The 13,561-nt window shown below is 38.2% G+C and overlaps 2 protein-coding genes across 2 annotated transcripts; both read left to right on the top strand.

Moving 5' to 3' along the window:
- The first annotated feature begins 4,254 nt into the window (after window positions 1-4,254).
- Window positions 4,255-5,607, top strand: LOC134851930 (sex-determining region Y protein-like). Its single transcript, XM_063868205.1, has one exon. It carries the CDS (start codon window positions 4,255-4,257, stop codon window positions 5,605-5,607), a length of 1,353 nt encoding a protein of 450 aa, XP_063724275.1.
- Window positions 5,608-8,136: 2,529 nt separating this feature from the next.
- Window positions 8,137-12,046, top strand: LOC134851929 (uncharacterized). Its single transcript, XM_063868204.1, has 8 exons — window positions 8,137-8,157; window positions 8,232-8,409; window positions 10,664-10,753; window positions 10,903-11,000; window positions 11,175-11,302; window positions 11,486-11,721; window positions 11,896-11,906; window positions 11,975-12,046. The coding sequence occupies exons 1-8, from the start codon at window positions 8,137-8,139 to the stop codon at window positions 12,044-12,046; spliced, it is 834 nt and encodes a 277-aa protein (XP_063724274.1).
- Window positions 12,047-13,561: the final 1,515 nt, after the last annotated feature.

The following is a 13,561-nucleotide window of genomic DNA, read 5'->3' as shown; positions in this document are numbered from 1 at the left end:
ATGTGTCTCGGCAATTGTGTCGAGAAATCTGGTCTGAATACATTTGGCTTCTTCTGTGTTACTTGTACAGCAACTGGCTTTCCTTGTGCTTTTATATAAATATTTAAAATTTATATAAATTTTATAGGACCCGCAAACAGTGATGGAGATCTCTGTTGATGTCATTGAAAGCGACCCTTCGATGGAGCTGTCAATCACATTCTCTGACGGATTCAACGAGTTCTATCTTGTCAGAGCGAGCGGTGTCGTCTTCAAGCGAGTACCCAAGGATGATGTGGTTAGTTTTGAAAAAAGTTCAGCTGGTACTTCTTAATTTTATAAAAACTTTAAAGATTTATTTAGCTATTCGAGTATTGTAGAGTAAAAGGTTGATTACACTTCTGTTATAGTAAGAACTATCTTTTTTTCCAACCTAAGTCGCAAATATTGTTGCGACGCAAATATTGTCGCGATAAATTGTGTTCATTTTGAGAGTGTTCATTTTAATCAACAACCAGCTATTAAGTACAGCCAAAGCTAAGGATTTTAAAACAGACTATTATTGTTCCGACTATCGTAACGAACGTAACGGAGTATTTGTGCCCGGGGTGGGTTTTTTCTTCAGACAATTTTCGACTTTTTAACTAGCCATTTTTGGTGGGATATTTGTTATATCATTCAAAAAGTATTGTTGTCCTGAGCTTAAATTTGGAAAGATATTTCACCTGTGATCATTTTTCGTATAATTTTTGTTACGTTTAATTTTTTCATGTTATTACTGCTCCATAGACTGCTCTATAAATTGGGGCATGTTAGTTGGTAAATTTCTTTTTTTTTTTTCAATTTGACTGGTCCTGCTAATACGTCATAATTGGCGTGCGTCACTTAATAAGTTTCGTAGACTCAAAGTTTTACTCATTCAGTCATTCTTGTCAGACATTGGTAAATTTAGTACTCTGTCATTTTGTGAATTTTTTGTATTTTTTTCTCCCTCAAAACAAGTTATTATTATGATTTTAGGATGATGCATGTGTGAATCCCTTTGTATAATTTTGATAATGTAATTAAATTCAAATTCCTCAAGTTTTCGAGTTTTAATTATCACGCGTGTTTCTTCGTAGGATTCTGTGCCATGGTTCCCTGCATCCGAAGTGGACACAATCATGTTCAACAGTGATGATGCGCCTGAACTAGAAATAGAGGTCGCTTCTCTCACCCTCAAGGTCAAGGTCGAGGGCTGCGTGAAACCAGAGGTCGAACTCAACTTCATCGGATGCTACAGTTAGTCACTCTTTACCATCAAGATAAATGTCACCCAAAAGGTTTTAATGTCACGTAAAAAGCTTGTTTTCCGCTTTCGTTTTTGTTTTATTCACTGAAGAGAAATGTTTTGCGAGCGAACGATATAAGTCACTATTTAGAAAATGGTTCGGAATCTTTTGAGAAATAGCTGGATCCACCTTTTCCCACATCATTTAAACTAGAGATCATTCAGCTCTCGTGATTTAAAAAACATATTTAGAGCATTCATGTAAAGAAATTGCACTAGTGGAGTTTTAGAATTAAAAAATGACCTCTCGATCGATTCTTACATAATTGAAAAAAGGTGGAAGGCAATGAAAAGTTCTGAGCAGATGAAGTTTTTCGCATTGCTCTTTTCGCTTTTCATTGATAATCTCGCATATTTTTTTCAGAACCGACACCTACTACATCTTTCACTTCTAGCCCAACAACTTCCTTCACCTCTACGAAAGTTACAACACCAGGTAATTCGAAGCAAGAAATCACATCAAACCTTCTTCTCAAAAACTACATACCTTTTTGGAATTCTACACAATGCTTAAATCTCAATTCTTTCTGTATGCCCTTAGTTTGTTCGATATAGTCTGTTTGATCACATTGAAAAGAGTATGTGAAGTTAAACTAAAAACAAAACTATAATTTGATCTAGTTTCGAGGTTTCGCAGTTTTTTCCTTCGATCCTCGAGAAAATCTTTTTTTTTTCTTCTAAATCGTCTTCTGAGGATCTGTCGTTATCAATTCTTTGTTTTGTTTTTTTTGTAACTTTTAACCTTTATTTTCTAAATTATTAACCGATTTTTTTTTCATTTTACTTAACAATTTTTCTGAAATACTTGTCGTTTGCTTGCACAATTTAATGAGAAGAGTTTCATGTTGCGACATCCTCTCTATTCTGCGCACATATTACGGCAAAACACTGGGAGAGGCTTTGTGCAAAATACAAACATTCTTTTAAAAATCAGGCTCTGTTAAAGAAATCCGTCCTTGATAAATGGTTTGATGTATCCTATTTTGCAAAAATGTTTAATAAATGTTTTTATGTGTATATAAGGATAGCAGTTATTGGGCAAATAGCGCAAATTGTTCTGTACCTTGGTCTTAAAAAATGTCTATGCTAATTTTGGAAATCCCCTGTTTTGCGATATTGTATGCTAATTTCAAACGAGGATAGCTCAGAATTTTCCGACTATAGTCTTAAAAATTTATATATTTTTTTAATAATTAGTGTGGTGTGATTATTCTGTGTAGCGTTATCAGTCATACTTTTGCTTGTGTATGCGAAATGTTATGCGCCGAAATCTGAACGGAAAACTAGAACCGAGGCAAATTCAAAATTCATACTAAAATAAGCAAATTCGACAACATTTTTTTTGAAAAAAAATGAGTAGAAAACCAAAAATGTCATAAAATGTTTTTCTAATTAGAACTTTATGATTCCCAAAATGGCGTCAAAAGTTTTGCAAAAAATAATTCGACTCGAGTAAGACTAATTTTGAGAGGCTTAAAATGAGCATAAATAAGCTATTATAAGCCCGCTTTCTCGCTTTACTCGCCCGAAATTAGACAAAATATTAACAAAAAATGTGAACCGCTTTTTAAATTTCTTCGATGTCATTCGAATCACAGCTAAAAAGGCCTTTAAATGATATGCACTCAGCTCACTCCAATGATTTTTTCTAAGCTGATTTGGCGTAGAAAACAAAAAAAAAACAAAAAAAGAAAAACAAAAGAAAACAAGGATAGCCGGTTACAGTGCAAGTGGCACAGAATGTTCCGAGACCATAGTCTTAAAAAATACAACAAAGTTTTTTCAAATCATTGTCGTTTTTTTTCAGCGTAGTGTGATAAAAGGAGCTGAACAACAAATCGAAGATTAGGTATATTCGACAGTCATAGTAAAATAAGAAAATTGAAAACCAATTTTTTTTAGAAAAGTTACTTGAAAAATAAAATATTTTTTTTTTCAAGCTTCGCAGTTTTTTGAATTCTTTAAATTTTGATTCCTAAAAGGGCGTTAATATACTCAAAGTAAATTAACCTTACTCAAGTAAAACTAAGTTATACTATTTAAATTAAGTTATTCTAAGCTTTTAAGCAGTTAAAATAAGACTGCTCGCTCGCTTTATTCGCTCGAAATGAGACGCAAAATCAAAAATTTCAATCCGGTTTTTCTCGACACGGGGAAAATTTTTTTGAAATTTTCAATGTGGTTCGAATAACCACTGCAAAGGCTTCAATATGATACATCATTCAACCCACTCCGGTGATTGTTTGTGGCACCTGATTTTTCGTGGAGAACAAAAAGAAAAAAAATAAAACACATCCGAATACAAAGTTCCTCCTTATGTTCTATGTTCGGAACAAAAACTTAAGCACATCCGAATACAAAGTTGCTTTCCCTTTTCAATGGTCGGAACAACAGCTCTTTTTTTCTGGGTAAATTTTTCGTGTTAAACCAAGAGCTCCTCTCGTTGGTTAAATTTAGTTTACTAATGGGAGAAAATTCATTAATTGAGCAAGGCTAGAGTTTTTCCTGTCCCTCTCGTTCGGTTTTATTTGCCTCAAAAAATGGTAGTAGCGTCAGTAGCGTGGTATCGCATTAAATTCAGTTGTGATTCGAGTTCCAAAGCAATGAAAAAATTGCCCCAGTAATGAGAAAGAAAAATTAGTGTATTTTTTATATTAAATCACTCAAAGTTTGTTGGAAAATGAACGCATTACTCTAATGCTCGCTGAAAGTGGTTTTTAGCTATAAGTAATTGTCAACTTTAAAGTTTTATTACTTATTTTAATTGCACTTTCTCAAAAACAGCAGAATTTTAAGTTAACTTTAAATGAAAAACATTTCCTTATTTTCGAACTTCTATACGGATCTCGGATGAATTTATCTATAACATAACATGCACCTAATTGATCAAAGCCATCTTATTCTAGAAATCACTGGATTCTCAACTATCACGCCATGCGGCGAAGATGAAATGGTGGAGCTTCCACCTCCAACACCCACGTTCACAACAACGCCCTCAGGAGCTGCCAAAACAACTCCTAGTGGACCATCTGGCGAAGGAACTACTGCAGGACCACCCGGTAGCAAAGGAACTACAGTGGGACCACCAGGACCACCCGGCAGTAAAGGAACTACTGCGGGACCACCAGGATCACCCGGCAGCAAAGGAACTACTGTGGGACCACCAGGATCACCCGGCAGCGAAGGAACTACTGCGGGACCACCAGGAACACCCGGCAGCGAAGGAACTACTGCGGGACCACCAGGAACACCCGGCAGCGAAGGAACTACTGCGGGACCACCAGGAACACCCGGCAGCGAAGGAACTACTGCGGGACCACCAGGAACACCCGGCAGCGAAGGAACTACTGCGGGACCACCAGGAACACCCGGCAGCGAAGGAACTACTGCGGGACCACCAGGAACACCCGGCAGCGAAGGAACTACTGCGGGACCACCAGGAACACCCGGCAGCGAAGGAACTACTGCGGGACCACCAGGAACACCCGGCAGCGAAGGAACTACTGCGGGACCACCAGGAACACCCGGCAGCGAAGGAACTACTGCGGGACCACCAGGAACACCCGGCAGCGAAGGAACTACTGCGGGACCACCAGGAACACCCGGCAGCGAAGGAACTACTGTGGGACCACCAGGAACACCCGGCAGCGAAGGAACTACAGTGGGACCACCAGGACCACCCGGCAGTAAAGGAACTACTGCTGGACCACCCGGCAGCGAAGGAACTACTGCGGGACCACCAGGAACACCCGGCAGCGAAGGAACTACTGCGGGACCACCAGGAACACCCGGCAGCGAAGGAACTACTGCGGGACCACCAGGAACACCCGGCAGCGAAGGAACTACTGCGGGACCACCAGGAACACCCGGCAGCGAAGGAACTACTGCGGGACCACCAGGAACACCCGGCAGCGAAGGAACTACTGCGGGACCACCAGGAACACCCGGCAGCGAAGGAACTACTGCGGGACCACCAGGAACACCCGGCAGCGAAGGAACTACCGCGGGACCACCAGGAACACCCGGCAGCGAAGGAACTACTGCGGGACCACCAGGAACACCCGGCAGCGAAGGGACTACTGCTGGACCACCAGGATCGCCCGGCAGCGAAGGGACTACTGCTGGACCACCAGGATCGCCCGGCAGCGAAGGAACTACTGCTGGCCCACCAGGATCGCCCGGCAGCGAAGGGACTACTGCTGGACCACCAGGATCGCCCGGCAGCGAAGGGACTACTGCTGGACCACCTGGATCGCCGGGCAGCGAAGGAACTACTGCTGGACCATCCGGTGAAGTGACGACTACAGAAACGCCAGACGTTGGTTTTCTGTGCGAAGAAATGGCGCCAGGAGAAGAATATATGACTTCTTATAGCTATGAGGTAAGTCAGTGAGGCTACGAAAAGTCCGTCGTAGTTTTCACACCTAAACGTCAGGAAATTATCTCTTAATCCTTTAAGATAAACCCAAACTAGTCTTTATAGTTAGGAATCTGATTAAAATCAACAGCAGTTTTTGAGAGACCCTCATAAGTCCAGTTTGTTTCCCAGGAAGCTCAATCAGTCATGGAGATTCAACTGAGTGCAACTGGGCTGTCACCTAAATCCCAGCTGTCAATCAAGTTTACAGATGAGTCTGGAACCGATTACGTACTGGAACAAGTGTCAGGAAACATCTTCAAGGCCTCGCCGGCAACTGAAGAAGTGAGTTTCAATAAAAAGTTGGCGATGACTGTAAAATAAAAACTAACACGTAAAGTTCGCATGTTACCTATGTTATTCATGTCAAACAGCATTAAAATGACCAGATGATTTTTATGATTATGAATTTGCCGTTATGGTAGTCTGTCTCTACCTGGTTGTGATGATAAACAAGTTCTAGTTTTCTCCAGGACAGCATAGCTGAAGCCTACTGCATCATTTCGCAATTATATTACTTTGAACGTAAACATACACTTTGTTTCAGCCTTCGTGGATCGACGTTGCGCCTTCTTCAACCGATGACAATGACGAGGAGACCGCAGTTGTTCCTGAGGTCTCTACTACTAGTATCATGTTCTCAAATGATAAGGAACCCTCGGAGGAGATCTCGGTTCAGACCCTCACTCTCACCATCAAGGGATGTCAGGAGGGATTGATTGACTTGAATCTGATTGGATGCTACAGTTAGTACTGTTCATTTATTTCCCAATAATCACAGGGAACACATTTTGAGAAGAAAAAGTGTTTCAAAAAGGTGGAGATTTATCCAATTTGTGATCGGCCATTAAAGCAGAAACGTCTTCAACATTATGCTACATTTTCTGCAAATGCCGATGTTTCCAACTGTATGTGCCGATCTATAACTAATGCGCTGAATACCAAATCTTGTGTTTAGAATCGACAACACATGCGTCAACAACTCGTGAGTAGCGTTTGTGCTTCATTGTCAAATTTCGCCTCTTTTGAAGGTTGAAAGCCCAAGTTAGATGAAAATTTGAATAGTTTTCTATGAAAGACTACTAGAAAATACTGAGTCATGCATACAAACTATTATTAAACCAAAATGGAAGTATATTACTAGAGGAAGGAAGGTCATAACTGCCATGTTTGCAGGTCTATGCTTTACATAAGTTAATGAACATGAATTGGTAGATGACAGATGAAAGTGGGTGTATCCCTCACGAGGATCGAATGCCACTGGGGATCGAATGCTCAAAGTTTATTTTAGCCAATCAGAATTCAGTTTTGAACGATGGGAATGGGATGACTGTGAATTTCAGTCACTTTTGATAGTTTAATTTTGACGTTGATTTGCTGAACGTTCTTACGGATACGGTCCTTATGTAATGCGAATAGACGCAGACGGAAGCATTCAAATGTCTCGTCAGCATGTTAATCAAATTGTGGTTGGTTTGATGTGATGATTGTTTTAGCTCATGAGTGCGTGGATGACTTGATCGAGCTGTCTGTGTCTGAGAGTGAGCACCTGTTCGTCTGCTCCAAGATAGATGACACCATCAATGCTGTAGAGGTCAACCTTCCCGGAGGAGACGAAGGAGTGAGTAGTGATAGCGTTTCTTTAATTAAAATTATTTAATGATCATTTTTACAACCAAGAGGAAATCTATTTTATAAGAGTCGATGAACGTAGTTCAGATTCTTATGTAGTTCATGATGATTTTTTATAGTAGGTCGTAATGATTTTTAGTTTTCAGATTTCTAGCTAAATGAAAAAATTGCCTATTGATCCAGTTTTCTCCAATTGGGTTAATTTTATCAAAAGAGTGCCAATTTTAAATTTTTCTAGAAATTTAATGAGCTGTTGGGTCATCTATTTTTTTTCGAAATTCGAAAATTGAGATTTTTTCAAAAAAAAACAAGTCGGTATTTTTTTATTTACTTTGTGTTTTTTTATAAGTCTAATTGTGAACTCATCTGTTGTTATTTCAGACGCGAGTGTCCAGCTTCGCAGTGTCTCTCTCCTCCCCCTCCGGCAGCAGTCCTTTCTCCCCTCCCCCCTCGACAAAGTTCGCAGTCCTGTTCAAGACGCCCTCGGAAGAGTACTATGCACAGTACAAGTACGACACAGATGACTACCTGCTTGTCACTTCTCTCGTCGCTTATGTGACCTCAATTGGAACCAGTGCCGTTCCGACACCTGTGAGTTTTTTTCTTAAATCGGTTTGATATGAAATTATTTTGGCGCAAAAAGGGCAGTCAGTTTTAATTTGAAAGAAAAACTATTTAAGCTCAAACTTTGCCAATGGAATTAAAATAAAAAGCATAACTTGATCCAATTTTGTTCAAGTTTGACCGTTTTTGATGAAATTTAGGCTAAAAGGTGCCTATGAAAAAACTAAATAACTTGGCATCTATTTATTATAACTTTGATTGTTGAGATCTGAGACGTTTAATTTCTTTTCTGTAAACTTGTTTTTTCAGCAACTCTACACGCAGTCTGAGCTCTCAGCAGGCATTTCGGGTCCGGAAGGGACTGGCCTGTTAGGAGTTGAGTTCTCCTCTATCCTGCTTGTGCCCTCTTTCTCCACTGACCTCTCCTGCTCAGAAGATGAAGTGCTGGATGAAGCATTCGAAATGACGTCACTAGTTGGATGCATAAGTTAGTGATCTTTAGTTTAACAGCAACAAAAAAAAAACATTTGACGTATCTCATCATTTTCATACCTCATTTGATTTCATCATTGGGAATTTAAAAAATTTTCTTTATAGTAGGTTGAAATTTGTGTTTATTCGCGTACTTACTGTGTGTTTATTCGTAATTGTGTGAGTCATTTTTAATGAGGTTCGTTTAAGTGTTAACTAACCAGCCCGTCTTCAATAATTAATCGGCTCGAAAAAAATTATTTTTTATTTTTATCAAGCTATTCAAGCAATGAAAAATCGAACAATTTCAAGTTAAGACATCGGTTTGAAAAATTTTAAATTTCAAAGAACGAATCGGTCCGGGAAAAGTTTTAGTTTTTCTAGACAAGCTGTTCCAGCTATAAAACTTGGAAATAGTTTTTTTAACCAATGTATTCAAGTATGAGTTTTTGAATTATTTCAAATTATGTCGTGATGGAACCGGTAGCGAAACAATTAAGTTTTTCTCTTGGATCCATTGAACCGATGAAATTTTGATAAAAAAATTTCAACTTGTTTCATACACTGAATCGGTTTGCGGGAAATTTATGTTTTTCTAAACAAACTAATCAAGTAATGAAACTTTGAAATATTTCAAGTTATTTCATCGCGCGAATCGGTTTGCTGAAAAAAAAATTCTAAGTGTAAAGGTTACTATTTTTAATTGATTTCGTTCAGACTAAAATGAATCTGCAAACGGAAAAATTTGGACAAAAAGTGGACGTGTTCTGTCTAGTCTGAAAGTTGAATCTAGTTCCTGGATCGATGAAACTTCTTAAAGACTCTAGACTGATTGAAAGTTCTAAAAAAAATTCTTGTCTAAACGCCTCTCAAACATTGAGCTCGATGGTTGCTCTGAATGATTTTTGAACATTCTGATCCAAGCTTTTTAAACGTTATGTTTGATGGAAAAACTTTGCGTTCATAGCGCCTAAGGACTTTCATTTAATATATAAGATGAACGAAGAGATTTTTTTGTTTTTCTCAAATAAAGAGTCTTAAATCTTCTTGTTCACGCTCAATTTTTTTGCCTGGTTTGAATTTTGATTTTTGTCACTTTAATTCAAATTCAATTTCTAAATGTAAAATTCATCAGTATCTCCCCAAAAAATTTAATGGGACAAAAAATTGTGAATAACTTTTAGTTTCAAAAGTTGAACTTAATTATCAGATTTTCCAGCGGAATGAAAAATTACCTATTCATCCAGTTTTTTCGAATTGGGTTAATTTCGTGCCAAAAAGTGTCCTTATAAAGGTTCTTAAAGTTAAAAGACCGCTAACTGATGTTTATTCTCCAAAATTTGTAATTTAAAAAGTGTGCAATGAAATCATTTGAGTTCTATGACACTTTTCCAACTTTCTGTTGCCTATGTTTTATACTTTCTGATTTTTTTACGCGCAAGTTCAGTTACCACAAGCAAACCTCAAATAGGGTTGAGAAATAGGTCATACAAAAGGCCTTTATTTTCTAATTTGATTGATACATCAAAATTTCGAAAAAGATTTGTTTGCTTTTCAGACGAGTTTAAAGTGAAGCGTTTCTCTTCACATATATTCTTGGTTTTGCTGCCTGCTTTTGACAAATTCAAACAAAATTCAAGCTCTTAGGGGGTCGCCGCAAATTAGAATCTGAATAGCAAAAATGCAGATACATTTTTGATGGACACTGGAAAGGCTGTTTCGATTTTTTTATGGAAATCGAACACTTGAAACAGATTTAATACAATAAATCCGTTTCACTTATTTGGCTTCCATAAAAAAAGGCAAAATAAAAAGTCCATAACAGAGCTGTGCAAAATAAATAGTTAACTTTCTAAAAGATTATTATTCTCAATTTTTTCGGCTGCAGGTTGATAAAAAAAACTTGAAAATGTTTGATTCCCCATTTTTTTGCTCTTTTTTCCAAAAGTTTCCCAATGATACTATTTTACTGCAGATATTTCTCAACCAATCTTTAAGTTTTCAAAAGACGCCTCGCCTCGCAATTAAACGAACTGTGAGCATGCACCAAAAAAGAACTTAATCGCATTTTCTACAAAAAAAAAATGACAGGATTTGTACACAACAAAAATGGTTAAAAAAGTTTCTTGTTTTAATTTTTTTTGAATTTTTCTTGTTAAATCAATTTGAAACTTCATGTGCTAGTTATTTGATGTTCGATAGAAACAATTTACTTGGCGAAACTAGGAATCATGCATGATGTGGTTGATTTTTATTATCTATTTTGCTAGAGCCGACAACGCCAAGTGAGGAATCGACTACGAGTGTTTCAACAACAGCGGCAACAGAAACTACACCATCTCTCACGACGACTACTACGCGTTAGTACACACCAATCAAAAACGACCAATCATTGAAATATAACCCGATAAAAATCCATTAATTGTACTGAGCTAGCTGAAAAAAATCTGTTTCGAAAAAAAGTTTGAACAAGCTATGTAAAATAGTCTCATGATATTTTGATTTTCAGCTGTGCCATGTGTGAAGGAGTATCCATTGGAACCGACAGCATTGACTGTAAATGGACAACCCACTTCCACCGCAGCCGGTCTGATCCAAATTAACACTGTAAGAAACTCTTAGTGACAGTTACGTGAGGCCAAATTTTTGTGCCAAATGCGCTCCGTAGAAATATCTGAGATATAAAAATTAAATTTTTATAGACATATAGACATAGTGCATAAGCTTTGCAGGAGTTTCTTTCGCGACAGTAATTGAACGTTAATTGGATTAATTTATCAGGACGATAATGTGGTGATGGAACTCGGAGAACCCTCTTACGTGAATGGGTTCTCTCTCACCTTCACCGACCTGGACAGTGGGGATGCAGTTGAAGAGGGAACTGAAGTGTACATCTCTGCCATGTTCCAGTAAGTACATTCTATTCACACAAAAAGAACATTCGATCATTTGAAAAAAAAAGTAGCAAAAAAATTGTCAAAAGTTTGCGTACGTGTCACAAAGCATAAACTTTTATAACCAGTGTATGGAATTCATGGTGAATCTTCTATTCGTTGATTGTTCTATCAAACGGATGTTTTTTCTTAATTCAGGATGACCGACGAGTCACCAGCTCTGAGTTTCGACAACCTATCTGACCCGACACAACTGACATTAAGCAATGGACGACCCAACTTCGCCAAGTTCACCACTGATGAAGACGGTCTGGTCAAGGTACAGTTCAATGAGTCCTTCGTCCTAGCATCAAGGGTCGTGCTCGACATCGAGATCGCTGCTGAGGGCGTCGAGGATCTCGCTTTGACTTTGGAGTCATACGGCTGTGGATCAGGTAAAATATGCTTCTTTTTCTTGTCGCAACTTAAGAATCTTCTGATTCTTATGCGTATAATTTTTGGTGATCTCTAAATTTAATTCGTGTTTAAGAAAATATGTTTCCTTGTACTTTTTACATCTGAATACGTTTAATTGTTGTGTTTCAATAATTAAGTGGGCGTGGTTGCAGTAATCTCAAAGGTTTATTGAGCCACATTAAGTTTTTCCTCATTTTTTTCAGTTTTTGGAGTGTTTTTTTTTGTCTTCAGGTGTGTGTGAAGAACGCGTACTGTCAGCTGGTGGCGATCCCGAATCTTCGCCCTCCGGCGAAGTACCAGTGACACCTTTCGGATCCGATGGTCAAGTCTACTATATCCTCACCAACTCCTCGATGCTTCTCGAGACGATGCAAGTGGACACCTCATCTGGTATCGTCGGCAGTGACTCCTCAGTAGCGGAAGAGGGAACCGAGATCTGCCTGAAGAACCAGTCGTACATCACTTTGGCAATGAGCTTCACAGACGAAGACGAAACTGATGTGTCTGACATCGTGGTGCAAAGAGGGTAAGTGATGATGGAACTAGGCGACATATGAACACATCATAACAAGCAGGTGTCTTAAAAAATCTGCTATTCTTAAAGCTCGCGAAGTCTTATCATCTAGCTTACATGTTAACCACGATTCGCTTTTGTGTTTTGCTTTTTTGACTATTCCAAACATTATTCGTTTCCATTTTTGAGTCGAACTGTCTCCCTTATGGTACAAGTAAATATTTTCGACCATATGAAAGACTAATTGATTGCTTAAGCATATGCAACTTTTGTACCTAGCAATGACTTTTTGACTTGTCTTAATAAGATAATAGTGTTAAAAAAGCTCATTTTTTCATTTTATTTTTTCAGCTTAATGTTTGTCTGATTTTATTTTGCTTTTTCTAGCGAAGATTAATTGTCACGTATGGAAGAAGTTGATTGACATATTGATATTTTCCTTGTTTTTTTTGAAAAGTGACATTATCGTTTCCAGAATGGCGCCGAATGATGCTTCCGAGTACTCTCCCGGAACCTTCGTGGTCCTGATGCAGCTGCAAACTCTCGAGGAATTGTTTTGTGTGAAAGAGGATCCCGATTCGGGCAAACTGGAGTACGCAGTCGTAGAGTCCGCTTTCATCAGTGAGAGAACCACAGTTGAACCAAAGATCCAATTGTGCAAGGTATGCTGAATTGTAAAGTTATCTTTTAAAGACCAAACTCTCTGTTTCAATAATAAAATAACCCAGGAAATAGTTTTCAGAGAAAAAAAAGGAAACTAAAATTCAGTAAGAAGCTTGAAATGAAAAAACAATTGCCATATGATTGACTGACAAATTTCTATATCATAATTTGCTTTGCAGCACTTCGACTGGCCGAACCCTTCAAGTGACACGGAGTCTCCCTACACTACCATCTCACTGCCTCTGCTGAACAAAGGTAACAGAGAAGCAGTTTATGACAAAAGTATTGAACTTTATCAAAAATTCATTTTAAAACGTATTTTGAAGTAACAATTAGTATAATTGTTGTTTCGACCTGTCAAGAGTTTTTTGTCCGATTTTCGGTACCTCAGAGAAAGCTTACCAGGGTCAAGCGCAGTTTTGCATTAAAGTCATTTTAGTCATGATTCGGATTCCATGAACAAATTTTTGAAAAATTGTTTCAGTGTCGAGAAAAAATGGTCTGAATTTTTCCGTTTTCTACTATGTTCTTAACGTTTCTTTAACCCTAATCACCCCAACCTTACCGATTACTATGTACTGGAACCGACTCCAATCGCCCAAACAAATTTTTTTTTACTTGGTTTGATTTTTTTTACGTGG

This window comes from Symsagittifera roscoffensis, chromosome 7 (assembly GCF_963678635.1).
Source record: "Symsagittifera roscoffensis chromosome 7, txSymRosc1.1, whole genome shotgun sequence".
Classification (NCBI taxonomy): Eukaryota; Metazoa; Xenacoelomorpha; order Acoela; family Convolutidae; genus Symsagittifera; species Symsagittifera roscoffensis.
The sequence above is the reverse complement of the archived record's forward strand: the minus strand, read 5'-3'. Positions and strand labels throughout refer to the sequence as shown.

Coding starts and splice junctions, on each gene's coding strand:
- LOC134851930 (XM_063868205.1), top strand. CDS start 4,255: ATGAAATGGTGGAGCTTCCACCTCCAACACCCACGTTCACAACAACGC.
- LOC134851929 (XM_063868204.1), top strand. CDS start 8,137: ATGAAAAAACTAAATAACTTG. Junction 11,001..11,174: donor GTCTGATCCAAATTAACACT/GTAAGAAACTCT, acceptor TTAATTTATCAG/GACGATAATGTGGTGATGGA. Junction 11,303..11,485: donor TACATCTCTGCCATGTTCCA/GTAAGTACATTC, acceptor TTCTTAATTCAG/GATGACCGACGAGTCACCAG.